The sequence below is a fragment of the Falco peregrinus genome, chromosome 2, assembly GCF_023634155.1.
Source record: "Falco peregrinus isolate bFalPer1 chromosome 2, bFalPer1.pri, whole genome shotgun sequence".
NCBI classification, from domain to species: domain Eukaryota; kingdom Metazoa; phylum Chordata; class Aves; order Falconiformes; family Falconidae; genus Falco; species Falco peregrinus.
This window is the reverse complement of record NC_073722.1, coordinates 122714251-122727725: the sequence shown is the minus strand read 5'-3', so window position 1 is coordinate 122727725 and position 13475 is coordinate 122714251. Positions and strand designations below refer to the sequence as shown.

At 47.1% G+C, this 13475-nt stretch overlaps 2 protein-coding genes across 11 annotated transcripts in view; both read right to left on the bottom strand.

Moving 5' to 3' along the window:
- RHOT1 (ras homolog family member T1) overlaps nucleotides 1-2325 on the bottom strand; it is a 33405-nt gene extending 31080 nt beyond the window's left edge. For 7 of the 9 annotated variants that reach the window (XM_055794406.1, XM_055794413.1, XM_055794414.1 and 4 more), the window contains exons 1-2: nucleotides 1196-2012; nucleotides 456-645 (exon numbers count right to left, since the gene is read on the bottom strand). The gene's annotated coding sequence lies outside the window, so the exon portion shown is untranslated. Of the gene's footprint in view, nucleotides 1-455; nucleotides 646-1195; nucleotides 2013-2172 lie in introns of those variants that run through there. The other 2 variants (XM_055794407.1, XM_055794409.1) reach the window with 2 other exon arrangements.
- A 1742-nt stretch (nucleotides 2326-4067) lies between these two features.
- ADAP2 (ArfGAP with dual PH domains 2) lies at nucleotides 4068-12598 on the bottom strand. 2 transcript variants are annotated; one of them, XM_055794417.1, is made up of 10 exons: nucleotides 11805-12598; nucleotides 10533-10663; nucleotides 9763-9854; nucleotides 9543-9628; nucleotides 9084-9193; nucleotides 8268-8414; nucleotides 7465-7548; nucleotides 7027-7089; nucleotides 5674-5751; nucleotides 4068-5039 (listed from the first exon to the last, which is right to left on the bottom strand). In XM_055794417.1, the coding sequence occupies exons 1-10, from the start codon at nucleotides 11896-11898 to the stop codon at nucleotides 4821-4823; spliced, it is 1104 nt and encodes a 367-aa protein (XP_055650392.1). In that variant the 5' UTR covers nucleotides 11899-12598; the 3' UTR covers nucleotides 4068-4820. The 2 variants fall into 2 exon arrangements, with proteins under 2 accessions (XP_055650392.1, XP_055650393.1); XM_055794418.1 differs by lacking the exon at nucleotides 11805-12598 and adding an exon at nucleotides 11280-11376.
- Nucleotides 12599-13475: the final 877 nt, after the last annotated feature.

Below are 13475 nucleotides of genomic sequence, written 5' to 3'. Positions count from 1 at the left end.
TTAGAGCTCTTGACATATTTTCCCCAAGAAAGTTGTTAGAAAGTACTTAATAACTTTGTGAGTTCTTTAACTTGCATACATGTGTGTATACACATACACACATACATACTTTCTGGAATACAGAAAGATAATAAAGCATCTTATCATAACCTTAGATTTGACTCAGGACTGGATTTAAGCAACGTAGTCCCCACTTCACTCCAGCTCAACAGCTTCTTTGGAACAAATCTAGTTCTGAATTGCATTCCCAGCCTATGCCTTTTTTAGTGCTTTTCCCTTCTGAATTTCTCACTCCAAACTTCCCCTGGTAACAGTAAAGTCTGTGGACTGGTATCACTGTCACTAGTGACAATAGTGCAGTGGGAACCTGAAAGAGCTCTGTACATATTCAGCTATGCAAGACATGTAGCTTAAGAGTTTCTACTCATACTCTGCTACTTCATTTCATCACTTACTGTTTGGGCTTTGATGTCTGTGAGCTTGTTCCCTTCGACACAGAGCCGGTAAACAGGCTTTTCAGTTTTCTGTTGAGCTGCTTTTTGCTCTTGTTCAATGAACATCAGTGTTTCTCTCCTGTCTTTCAACATATTCCTTCACGCAACAGAAATCTTTAGTAATCTGGCTTTTGATCTGAGATGTATATTCCTGAAAGGCAGAAAACATGGAGTCCATTGTGTTGTGAGAAAAGATGCGTAGAATATGAGAATCTACTGCCCCATCTAACGTGCTCTTTGACAGACCCCTGCAGACCAGAAACAGCTACCTTTATTCAAAGGAGTAAAATAAATTTGACACTATCCTGCATTACCTGCCATGAGATTTTGGGCATGTTAAGGATCTTGACTATTTTATGGCCAGCAGTGTTTGCCTTACAACTTAGATCAATATTCCCTTTATGATTTGCGTTTTGCATCTAAGAGTACCAGAAACATTCAGGCTACTCCTGGGGTAGGCAGAAAAAGGCAGCAATGCACAACTCCAGTGGCCTTTGTGCCAGCCAAGATAGGAGTTAGTACAGCTGGTGCCATAGTTCATTCTCATGAAAAAAAGAGCTGTGACAGCAAAAGAAGGGACAAAAAGGCAGATTGCTGCTCTGGGCTGGAAGGCTACACTGGAATCAATCATGTCCCCAGGTGGCAGTGGGAACAGAAGCTAACTGCAGGTAATGAAGGTACAATGTGTAGCTTTGTTTTACCGAGATCTTTCCTCAAGAGGTGAATGGTCTCTGCAGTCATTTCTAGTTGCTTGGAGATGTCCCGTATCTCTTCCTCCTTTAAAGTGACACATTGGACCAGTCATCTATACAACCCCCAAAGAAAGCATGACTAGGTTAAGCAGAATAATAAAAATCCCTACATCATTGACATTAGTTAAGCACTAAACTGGTTGAGGAGGGGTCTGGAAGACACAATTCTGAGTGGGAATAGTCATAATGAAGTCTACATGCAACATTCATCCATTACATGTTCAAATGTAACTGTGAGCTTCAGCTCTTTGCTCGACTATTGAGACTGAAGAAGGCTTTTTAGATATGTATGTGCTAAAACAATGAAGGTCAAAAGACTTTTCTCATCTCCTCCAAGTTTGGGAGTTATTTTAAGCAGAGATCTAGATAATGAACAAGTCCCATTTTGTGCCATTCAGCTGGGTGGAGCTGTAGCACTATATAATAATGATACGTGTCCTTTCAGGAGTCTCCAGTGCTACGCTGGTGCAATAAACAACACCCAGCACAAAGAACAGTTAATTATTACTATCACACATCAGCTGAATACATACAGCTATTAGTTCTAATTCAGCTACGCAGTCTGCAATGTGTCAGCCACCACCCATGGACCCCAAACACGGCTTTAGCTAAACCCATCAGCTCAGCACACGCAATACTGTTATGGCAGTGCTAATATTAGCATGGGAAATGCAAAGTATCCGGGGTGTGGGAAGTGAAAAGAAAGATAAAGTTCCCACAATCCTAGCCACAGCCCCATGTCTGTGACCCTGGCGAAGCCTTTGGAATTGCAGCCAGGGCTGGCCCGGGGAGGGGACCCAGGCTGTGCCAGGGGGCGGCGGAGGGGGAAGCCCCGGGCTGCTCTGGCAGTCCCTTCCCCAAGTCACCGTCCAGCAGAGCTCAGAGGGTTTCGGGTCATCCCATGTTTCCAATTCTGCTTCCTTTACCTGCTGCGGGGTTAAGGTCCCTGAGCTCGGAGCGCTGCGGCCCATCATTAGAGCCTGCTGTGCTGTACCAGGACGGGGCCCCCTGCCCAGTCTGCACCCCGGCGCTCCTGGGGAGCTCCCCAGTCCAGCCAGAGAGCCCAGTACCAGCCCAGTTCTTCCTCTGCCGGGGAGCTGCTCCAGGGATTTGGGCAGACTGTAAGAATGAACTGTGATGCAGAGCTCGCCATGACCTGGTCATGGCTTTTATTGACTCTCAAAAAACGTTGCTGTTATCTGCACGGTTTCATTTTCACAGGGAATTTCCCGATTTTGTAACAAGTCATGTCGTAGTTGCTGACACGGCTGGTTTGCTGACCCATCTGGGAGAGCAAGCGACACAGCATGGTGCAGCTTGCGCAGCCCTGGCTGGGTGAAGTTTGGGGTAGTGGATGAACTGAACGCTTCTGAGGTCAACCTGGGTTCCTTGATTCATCTCAAAATAACACCTGTCAAACCAAATGAAGACTGGCATTGTTCCTCATAAATGTCAGAAGGTCCTTTGCTATTGATTTCAAGGGCTGCAGGATTAGGTTGTTAGGATTTGCTGAACCAGCATGTGAGCTAGAATGAATCAGGTTGCATGGGGAGAGAGAGCGGAACCCAAGGAAGTTCATGAGAACCTATCAGCAAGCAAAACTGCTGCAGATTGCTCCAGGTTGGATGGTGATGACTTGGCTGAGACAGACAGAATGATGATCCAACTCAAACACTTCTGCACTATTGTGGAGGGGGAAATAAAAAAATTAAAAAAAAAAAAAGAGTTAATCTTACTAATCCCTGCAAGTACTGGCACTTCCCCATTTCTGCAGAAGAGGACTATTCCGGGTATCTCAGACTGGCTGGTAATTGTCAGCAAAAGGTTGGAAACCTTACCAGAAACTTAGTCTGCAAGCCTTCCTCTTGATTTGCAAACTAAGGCTATCTGAAAAGAAGAATTAAGTATCTGAATGACTGGCTGCTTGGTAGAACAAAACCTGAGACTTGGTCTTGAGGCAAGAAAATACTCAGAGCACTGTATCAGCCAACGGAAATCTTCAGTTCCTACAATGGGTATAGGTGGTACCTGATCAGGAGGCACTCACCCTCCATGCCCAGCTCTGGTCTTCATTCACCGAGTGTCTTCAAGCAAGTCACTGAAGATAACTTTTAAAACTAGTTTCTGCCTTTTCATGCTCAGACTAATCACAGAATGGTCGGGGTTGGAAGGGACCTCTGGAGATCATCTAGTCCAGCCCCCTCCTAAAGCAGGTCACCTAGAGCAGGCTGCACAGAATCATGCCCAGGTGGCTTTCAAGTATCTCCAGAGAAGGAGACTCCACAGCCTCTCTGGGCAGCCTGTGCCAGGGCTCTGCCACGCTCAAGGTAAAGAAGTTCTTTCTCAGATTCACACAGAACTTCCCATGTTGCAGTTTGTGCCCATTGCCCCTTGTCCTGTTGCTGACCACCACTGAAAAGAGCCTGGCCCCATCCTCTTGACACTCACCCTTAAGATATTTGTACATATTGGCAAGATCCCTTCTTTGTCTTCTCTTCTCCAGGCTAAGCAGGCCCAGCTCTCTCAGCCTTTCCTTGTAAGGGAGATGCTCAAGGCCCCTCATCATCTTTGTACCCTCCACTGGACCCTCTCCAGCTAATTAAGCTTCAGCTGTTTTTTTGGAAGTGAGACAGATCAGTGTATGTTCATCCCATACTCATGATGTGTTTGCTGGAGCACTCTGTGGGGTTGCTTTGCAAAAATTTGGTCTTCACATGTTGGATTTGCTACTCATAAAGAAGTCAAAACAGCAGAGACTGTTGAAAGCAAGGAGCTAGGAGTATTTGTCATTAGAGTGATTCTGTTACAGTATCCTCCAAAATTCAGGCTTGACTTTTTATTTTTTTACTGTGCTAGAAATGTAACACTGTAAAAGACATTAAACATTCTGTCAAAAACAACCATGTCCCTGTCTGAAGAGGAGCTGCAGCCAGGTGAAATGTAGCTGCCTGACTCTGCTCCTCCCTGAGAAGGACATCCAGTGACTCCAACATGAATTGGTATCTTAGATCTATCCAACAGGACACCCTGCATCTTCCTGATAGGAGATGGTATCTTTGCCTCTTTGTCACTGTCCCTATGTACTCGTGTAACAGCTGACTCCACTGGCAGGATATGCCACTGGCTGGATTGTCAGGTACATCTTCAGGGTGTACAGGAGTCTGTCTGACATCAGACCAAGGCAAGAAAAAGAGGAGCTGATATAACAGCACCTGCAGGAGGCCTCAAGGAAATGCATGCCAGCCCTTCTGGGGTCAGACTTTCTCCATTGACTTTGGGGTTTTTTCCACATGACAACGTTGGGTAATTCATCCCTATGTCAGGCTAGGAAGGCCTCCTCTGCTCAAAAGCAGAGACGCAGGAAGAGAGAAGCCACTTCAAGCAAGGTTCTGCAGGGGCACAGATAATTTCTGAGTATCTGCACTCCCTCTTACTCATTTCTCTGTTGCCATGCTTCCTGTGCCTGTGGCTGGCAAAAGAAGAAGCCCTTTGTACTAGTCACTGCAGGGCCTTGAGCACCATCCTTGCCACCAGAAAGAGGCCACAGAGCCCAAAAAGTGCACCAGTGCTAGTCTTAACCCGTCAAAGGCTGGGCAATGACTCCATTTAAGGTGTCTATCCACTCCCTCTGCTCCCTTTCATTCTCACATATAAAAACAAACTCTCTCATTGGTGTGACCACAGTGATCGCTGGTTTCCTCTTCTTCACCCGGACTCCCTGGGGCAAGCCAGCTCGTACTTCATATCCCTCATCCATCCTTCCAATAAAAACCTGGCCCTGTGCAAACGCATCCTAGAAAGAAGGAAGCAGAAGACAGAAATTAGCCAGTGGACAGCACAGCTCCAGCAGACACTGGTCCTATCCTTTGACGTGGAACAGGAACTGTGGATGCATGAAGGGGACACTTATTTGGTGACAGGCAGCAGCAAACACACCAGAGGTGTTTTTTGTTTGGTTTTTTTTTTTTTTCACACTTACAGGCATTCTCAGAAGGGAGAGGCAGGGACCCACCTTACAGAGCTGGTTGGTGGGTGTTCCGAAGGAGCACGGAAGGATATACTTGTGGCTAGAGTGGTGCTAGGAAGCAGGACATTGGGGCTGTCAAGCCTCTGTTATTGGTATATTGCTCATCTTGCCTAAGGTTACAGGCACAATGGCAACAGAGTTGGGAGAGTGGGCATAAATGCCACAGGCAGTAGCAGCAGCTACTTTTAAAAGACTTTGATCTCCCTCACAGCCACTGTGAGGGCCAGAGCTCCCAACCAGCTCAGTTTCAGAGAGATCCATCAACAAGGCAGGTGAGCTCTTGAGACTGAGCCTCCTTCAGTCTTGTGCAGCCACCAGAAAAGCTGGGTGAGAACGGACCCTTCCTCCCCACCCAACTTCACAAAGGGGCTTGTGGAATAGCGAAGAGCACTCCTCTTACCAGTGGATTTTTAAAGTACATCAGGTTCCTTTCTTGAGAATCCAGGCAGAACCAGCGCACCTTAAAGGCCTCCTTCTGCTGCAAGGAGATGGCAGAAGTTCTTTAAAGATCAGGTCCCAAAGGGGAGTTCGGCCTGTTCAAGGCAGATCCCTGGACTGCCTATGTGACTCAGAGCTTGAGGTCAGTTTCATTCGTCCCTGTAACTGGTGAGTCACTGCTGTGTGCAGCCCTCAGCTCCCTTCTCCCTGCGTTCACACGAGAGATTTGCATTCAATGGCAACCCTTTGGGTAAGGCAGGGAAGTTTGGTTCTACCAGTGATCAAATTATCAGGATTAAGGAAGTTGCAGCAAATGGATTAACGGAAAGCACTGCAGAGAATGATCCCTGGGCCACTGGCGATAATGAGGAAAGCGTGCAATCAATTCCAGTGTTTTGGTTTGGAGGGGTGTGTCCCTAGCATTGAGGGATGCACAATGGTAGCTTTCTTTAAAAGTGTTAATTCCATCAACTACACTTATCTGACCATTCCCCGAGCTAGTCATGGCTCTGTGCTGAACTGAATGGTCCTCTTCTAGGGCTCACTTCAGTCTGAGCGGAATTGAAGCTTTGGGAGAAAAACGCACAATCTTTCATGCTTGTAGCTGTGAGTACTTTCCATGCAAGTACCTGCAGGAAGATGTATTGGGACACTAGTACTGAGCTGGGCCAAAACCCCAGTTTATTTAATATCAGCATTACACCACTGAACTTTATAATGGGACTTTGGCTCATGGTTCACTCAGAGGAGAGCAAGGCAAGAAGTGGCAATGTTCAAACAAGGCCACAGATCTTTATTTCCTTCTTCAGCAGTGCCTGAAATATCTCTCTCCTTTTCCAAGGAGTAGTGGCTCAAATACTTTCCCACAAAAAACAAACCATAGGCTTCCATGGAGAATTTTCTCAATCACATTTTGCTGCCATAAGCAGATGTGATTTGTGTGCTACTAACTTTAAGAGGAACAGAGAAGTAGGGGAGTCAGCATGTGATGGTCTGTTCTAGCAGGAGCTGCAGTTCTAGAGCTGCACTTAGCAGATATAGCAATCCATTTAGTGTTGCGTAACAGGACTTTGCATGTCTACTGCCTGCTAATCCATCTTGCTTACTCTTCAAGAAGGGTTCCTCTTCCCAGTCTTATTTTCCACACAAAATAAGATGTGATCGCCAAGAACGTAAGAGGCTTGAATATCATGTCTTGTATCAACCCAGGAAGCATATACTCACTCAACAAGTCTTTACCAGTAAACATCAAAGAATTATCAAATTATTTCCATCTGGAATAATCCTGTTTGTATACTGCCAAGTATGCACTTACTTTTGGTCCCGTTTTCTCCATATATCCTTCTTTGACATAATTTCTTGTGATTCTGGGTATGAGCTAGAACACAAACACAAAAAAATGTCTCATTCAAGCTTGCTTTTCTGTTCTGTTTCTGTCAAAGCTAATCACCATCAGTTTTGGCTTTTGGGGTCTGGGTTTTCTTGGCTCCTCAGTAAAGGGAAGTCTGAAATAAGAAGGAACGTAAGGCTTTTAAAAGATTATACTCTATAAGGACCACATGGGGACTTTTTGGCCTTAAAAGCTGACTACATTTCTGCATGTTATCCAGTGCAGCCTTTCCTTCTACCTCTTCTGTCTGTTCTCAAGATCTATACGCTGCTGTTTGAGCATCTGACTTCGGCAGAAGAGGTGAGAAAATGTTTTCCCATGCTATGTTTGCACAGACTGCTTCAAGTCCTGTTCAGTTCTCACCTCAGTCTCAGGGACAGTTGGGAAGGTTGTCCTGAGGTAATGGTAACGTGCTGCCCGAATGGCATTGAACCAGTCAACAATCTCCTAGGGAAAACAGCAAATACAAACATAAAGACAAGAATAACAAGGAGTAAGAGTGCTGCCTCTCCAAAATGCCCTTCTCCTTTCTTGTAACCTCTTTGCAAAGACGTACTTTCTCACCAAGCAGCAGCAAGAGTCAGTGACTTGCCCCAGATACCTGAAAAACATTAAGCCTCCAAAATAATTTAAAAGTGCCCCTCCAGGGAGGTCCCAGACACTCTCAGCATGGACAGTCACCTAAGTCTATGTACACAGGCTTTTTCAGTTGTTTCAGTTATGGATTGTTTAAAAACCTTTGTACTCGGAAAAACATGAGGACTATGGCAAGGGAAGAAACAGAAATTTAACAAAACCTGTAGACATACTTCCTAAAATTATCATTGTTTGCTTGGAAATAGTGCAGAACAATATTGTCTATGTGTGTCAAGAAGGTTTCAAAACCACAGATTTATATAAAACCATGAGACAGTTACCTTACAGAGATTTACATACATGCCCCACTGAAGCCTTAAGACTATTCAGGGTGTGAAGTTGCATATATGCCCCAAAGGAACAGGAGCAAGATGTTATAGTTATTAGTGTCAAATTCTGAGACTTTCTATATTCTGCAAGTCACAGTGACTTCAAATAAAACCAGATCCTGCAGAAATAGGGTATGTCTTCCAAAAGCTATAGCTCCAACATCTAAGCAGCTTGCTTATTCCAGTCTCTGTGGTATTCACCTTTCCACTTTCATGATAGACAAAAAGGTTCCTTGTCTGCCCATCTCTGCTGTATGTGATCTGCAGACCGTGAGCATGTTGGATTTTCTCTGTCTGGAACATTGCATTCAGATTCTCAATGCTGATAATGGCTTTTGGACCTCTGGACTGTGAAATGAAAAGCATAACTGTATTAAAGTGCTCTCAGGGAAGGTAATGGAGGACAGATTAGCTATATGAGAACTAGATCCCTACCGAAGAGAAAGAAGACATCCTAAAATACCTGAATATCGGATACACCTGAAATATAAAGCCTTAACTACATGCTACATAAAATCTCTTACAAAGACTGATTCCCTTTCCTTGACAAATGCTAGGTTGCTATTTGAGGAGGATGTGTCTCAATTGCAAGGGACGCTCTGTCTCCAGCCTCATAGTTAGAGAACAACTAGCTACAGTCTCCCACAGAAGGGAGACATGTTGAGGATGATGCTGCAGCAGTTGATAAGAGAATATTTTGGTAATATAAGAGCTAACAGATCTCTTCTTCATCTTGCTATTCAACTGCCAGTATCCATTTCCTTTGTTCACTAAGCAAAAGGAGGCTGCAGTGTTAAGATAAGGGATGAGGAAAAGGGCTAAATCCAAAAAAGCAATTGCCTAAGATACCACATATGTTAATGGGGAAACGTCTGAGCTCCTCCAAACACAGGCTGTCCTGGCTGCAGAACTAGAGACAAAGCTATTCTATTTATGCTCTGTTTTGCCAGTGAAGAGCAGGGTCTGAGGACAGAAGTTGACCAGCCACCTAGGGCCAACTCTGGCTGAGGAACTTACTTCTTTGGTGTAGTACTTCAACACCCCTTCCCTTGCTGATAGGAGAAATCGCCTCTTCTGGAACTGTCTACTTTCCCGCCCACGCTTCCAGAGGAACCCTTCACGGCTACCTGCAGATCAGACCAAGATAAGTGTCACAGAAGGGCAGCACAATAGCAGGACAGTTTATCTAAATGGTGGTGTGGCACTGAGTTTCAAGTCTCTTCTCCATCTGAGAATTTTCATCTCATATGAAAAAAATCAGTGGAGAACTAGAGAACCGTAAGATCTGAATACACCCTTGCACTTCTCTAAGTGCCTTTTCTTAGGAGTTTCTCAAAGTTAGACTCAAAGCAAGGCCTGCACAACCAACAATTCAAATATGACAAGCCAACCTTAAAGATCTTCAAAGCTGCAAAGAGAACACGGTGCTGTTGGCCTTAAGGCTAACACTTTTTCCCTGACAATCCTAACTTTTACCTGCAGAACAAGGATCTTGGCAGACTCGGGTGGCAACAAATTCCTCACGCTCATATTTAGCTCTAATCCATTGCTCTCTTAAAACCCTGAAAGAGGAAAACATGGATAAAGCTGATCTGCCTCTACTCTATTTTCACCAACCAACCAAAGAGACCTGTGGAGGGAAGCAGTAGTTCAATAGCTGTAAAGGTCTGCAGCAGTGAATACACCGTCAACTTACAAGCAATCACAGGACCGGGGGATGTAATAGTAGGGAGGGACTTTTGCCTCATATTTAGCTTTGGCACAGAGATTCCCATGCTTCTTCATAAACTGAAATACAAACGAAGTTACAGTTAGGTGTGTGAGTACAAAACCAATACCATGTCATGAACGTAAAATGAAACTCATATCAAAAGGAGCACTGCACTTTTTGCTCAGTCTCACCATAACTCTCAGTGCATATCTACATACATCTGTAAATTTTCTTTGGCATTATAGTCTGCACTTGGTAGGTGGCTGAGCCTTTTTTGCATTTACAGTTCTCAACCAGATGGAAGGAACATGAGATTGCAGTTGTTGACTAAAAGAACAAAAGAAAATGAGGAGAAAAGTTATTTATGATGTCCCTATACCTTCGTTTCCTCTTAGACATTAACTGTGGTTATATTATTAACACAATTCAATTGAAAGTTGAGAGTCTGAACCAATATTTAAGAAGGGCATGTTGATTTCCAAACAGAGCATACTATCTGGAAGTATCTGTGGGCTTCTAGACCACAGTGAAGAGTTAACTGTGGGCTTAAAAAAAAAAATACACTGTAGGCTGTTAGAAACACGGTCAGTGTAATTTGAATGAGTAGGTCATAAAAAAAACCCCTGAAGTTACCCTGGAGTTGGCTCAGTGTGGCTTTGTTCCTCTGTCCATGGTGGACAACGCAGGAGTTATGAGGCAGAGGAGGTTATGATGAAATATTGAGAAAAGTGAATTACTGTTTTTGTCTTCTGTACCTCAGTAAGATCATTCTCCCAGAAGTCAAGCCGAAGGGATTTGACCCTGCTGATTTGAGGAAGATTGCGATGGATTCCAGAGCAATTCAAACAAATGAATATTCCAAGTTTGTAAGAAGCCCACTCTGGATCTAGACACAAACACAAGAATGAACTAATATATGGCAAAAGGCACAGCCACTGGCAAGGGCAAAAAAGCACAGCCCAGGCTTCATACACAATATATCCAACCCTACCCCGTTGTTTACAATTGTCACTTCACTCCGTTCAGAGGAACGGCACCTGCTTTCTCCAGTAAAGAATGCAGCCCCTGCACTTGTAGGCTCTTTCACTGCCTATTTGTTTAAAAATTAATGGGATAGTGCAGGCAGCTGAGTGGTGATGTAAAAGCTCAGCTAATTATTAGTTCAGGGTGGAAAGCTGCTGTTGCTGAATTAACAATGGAAGAATGTTGTGGACAGTGAACACTACTGAGAGTGCAACAGAGTACGAGCACCTAGAGCGAGGGCTTGTGTCCGCGGCCCGTGGAAGCGCCCGCTCTCACCTGCCGCTGCATCCCGAGGCCACCTTGGCCGGGCAGCGCGCAGAGGTGTTCCGAGCGCTCTGGCAAGGCCATTTCCTTGGCCCGCCACTTCCACCCGGCCACCCTCCGCTTCTCCCTTATCACATCAAGCAGAAGCTGCTTATCTTCTCCCAGCGGCTGCAGCCTACCGATGGCCCGCTGCCGTGGGCGAGGGGGACTCCCACCTGGAAGGGGCGCCGGGTGCCGGCGCGGTGCAGGCTTCCAGCAGGCGCCTCGGTGCCGTTCTCCGCCAGCCCCAGCGCAGAGGCATTCCCTCCCAGCTGGAAACCCGCCTCACGCACCCTCCTCCTCCGGCCCCATGCACCGTCTACAAATAGCTCTGGGGAAGCTGCCGGTGCTCTGAGGCCACTTCCTGCCCCACGCCGTCCCCCCGGGGCTCCCAGCCGCCGCTCCCGGCCCGGCCCGGCCGAGGAGAGCCGCGTCCCGCCCGCCCCGCGCCCGCCGCCCCCCAGGGCCCGCCCGGCCGCCCCCCCGCGCGGGGCGCTGCCGCCTCAGCACCTGCTCCCGCCGCCTGCAGGGCACGGTGGCGGCGGGCCCCGGGCGCCCGGACCGAGCCAGGCGCGCCGCACGCCGGGAGGCTGCCCGGCCACGGAGGGACGCCCGGAGGGTGGCACAGCCCGCGGGGCCCGGCGGGCCCCTCGCTCAGCCCCACTTTCCAGTCAGAAAGGCGCCGGGCGGAGCCCCCTCACCTGGCTCCCCGCAGTCGGCGCAGCGGCCGTTGCCGGTGCCCGCAGCCCTCTGCAGCTCCAGCAGCAGCGTCTTGTTGCGGTCGCGGTCCATCATCGCCGCCGGGTGCCGGGCGCGGCGCGGAGCTCTGCGGGAGAGGCTGGGCGCCGGGCGGAGAATGAGGAACCGGAGCGGGGCGCCCCGCCGCCTCCCGCGCCCTGCTGTGCCGCCCCTCAGGCCGCCTCCTGGCGGCGGCTGCCCCGCGGGCCCGGCCCGGGGAGCGCCCGCCCGGTACGGCCCGGAGCGCGCCCGTGAGGCGAGCCCTGAGGGGCGGGCGGCGCCGCACCCGGTGCCCCCTTCCCCACAACGAGCCGCGCCGCCTTCGCCCCCTGCCCGCGCCGAACGGGGCTGGGGCCGGGGCCGGCCTCCCGCGGCGGGCTGGGCGTGACGGGGGTCCCGGCTCCCCGGGGGCTCCTCCGCGCACCTACAGCATCGCCGTCGCCTCCACCTCAGGGCTATATCTAAAAAAATAACTATAAAAGCCAGCTGCAAACAGGCCGGCACCCGTGCGGCAGCCCTGGCTGAGGCAGAGCGCTGCCAGCCCACAAGTGCTCGGCGAGGGGGCTGAGAAGCTGTCTGGCACCAAGGAGCAAAGAAATTAAAAAAAACAAGAAGCAAGCAAGCAAGCAAAAGAAATAAAAGTCAAGGGAAAAAAAGAAAAGTCAGTGTAAGTCAATACAGGGAAAATGGAACATTACAGGATTTGCTAATCCTAATGAAAATGCCTCTCTTTCAAGATAAAGCCCGTATCAACAGTCTGTGACAATATTCAGTTTATCTGAGAAAAGAAAAAGGAGAAAAAATTAAGGTGAGGGAAAAATTTCAAGAAGGTTAATTACATCAGAAATAGATTAAGAGATAATAAAATATTTTTCCTTTTACTAGTTCCAGGTTAAACTTAACTTGCGTAGCTAACTTGCATTACTATACTATAACATGCCAAATTAATCTTTAGTAGTTTATGTATGATCTTGTAAAACCACGGTGCAGTCATTTTGTAGATGATGAAATACTATACTAGAGATGTATTATCCATTGAAAGTACCAACACCTTTTTTTCCACTTTTTTAGGCACTAAATAGTGTTGTACCCATTGTACCTTTTATTTTTAAATATTGTGAAGCCCTGAAATAAACAGCAGCAGAATATCTCAAAAGTTGAATTGTCCAACTACCTATGTAAAGGGTAAGTGCTGAGAAGAGAGATTTTAAGAACTGTTGTGTACTAGCATGTAAACAAGGATTGAATTTTTCTCTAGAGATAATTTTCTTGCAAGCCATATGCTGAAGCTTTCGCTAGCTTAATTTTTGTGTTAGCTTACAAAAAGAATCTGTATGACATTTGCAAAATGGTTATCTACATTCAAGACAACATATACATGCACCACCAAAACCCCGGCATTGGTCAGTAACCTCACGATTCTTCTTAGTTTCACAGTCCAATGACTAAGCTTCAGTGTCTTCCTGCAGCTTGCAAGGGACACGTCCTGCCCAGCCCTCAGCTGTCAAGGCACCTCTCGCCCTGTTTCAGGGCTTTTACAAAGACGGGTACGGTCTTGCTCGTAAAAGGATCCTTCCATCCTCCTACTTCTACTCTGAGTTTGGCAAGAACATGCCTAAGGCTTAACCACTTTT

What these genes read in the sequence shown, in the direction of transcription:
- ADAP2 (XM_055794417.1), bottom strand. Translation starts at nt 11,898, where the DNA reads ATGATGGACCGCGACCGCAACAAGACGCTGCTGCTGGAGCTGCAGAGG. An exon ending in CGCCGACTGCGGGGAGCCAG is followed by an intron (nt 10,664 to 11,804) that starts GTGAGGGGGCTC and finishes GTTTGTGTCTAG; the next exon opens with ATCCAGAGTGGGCTTCTTAC. An exon ending in CAACTGTCCCTGAGACTGAG is followed by an intron (nt 7,090 to 7,464) that starts GTGAGAACTGAA and finishes TTTGTGTTCTAG; the next exon opens with CTCATACCCAGAATCACAAG.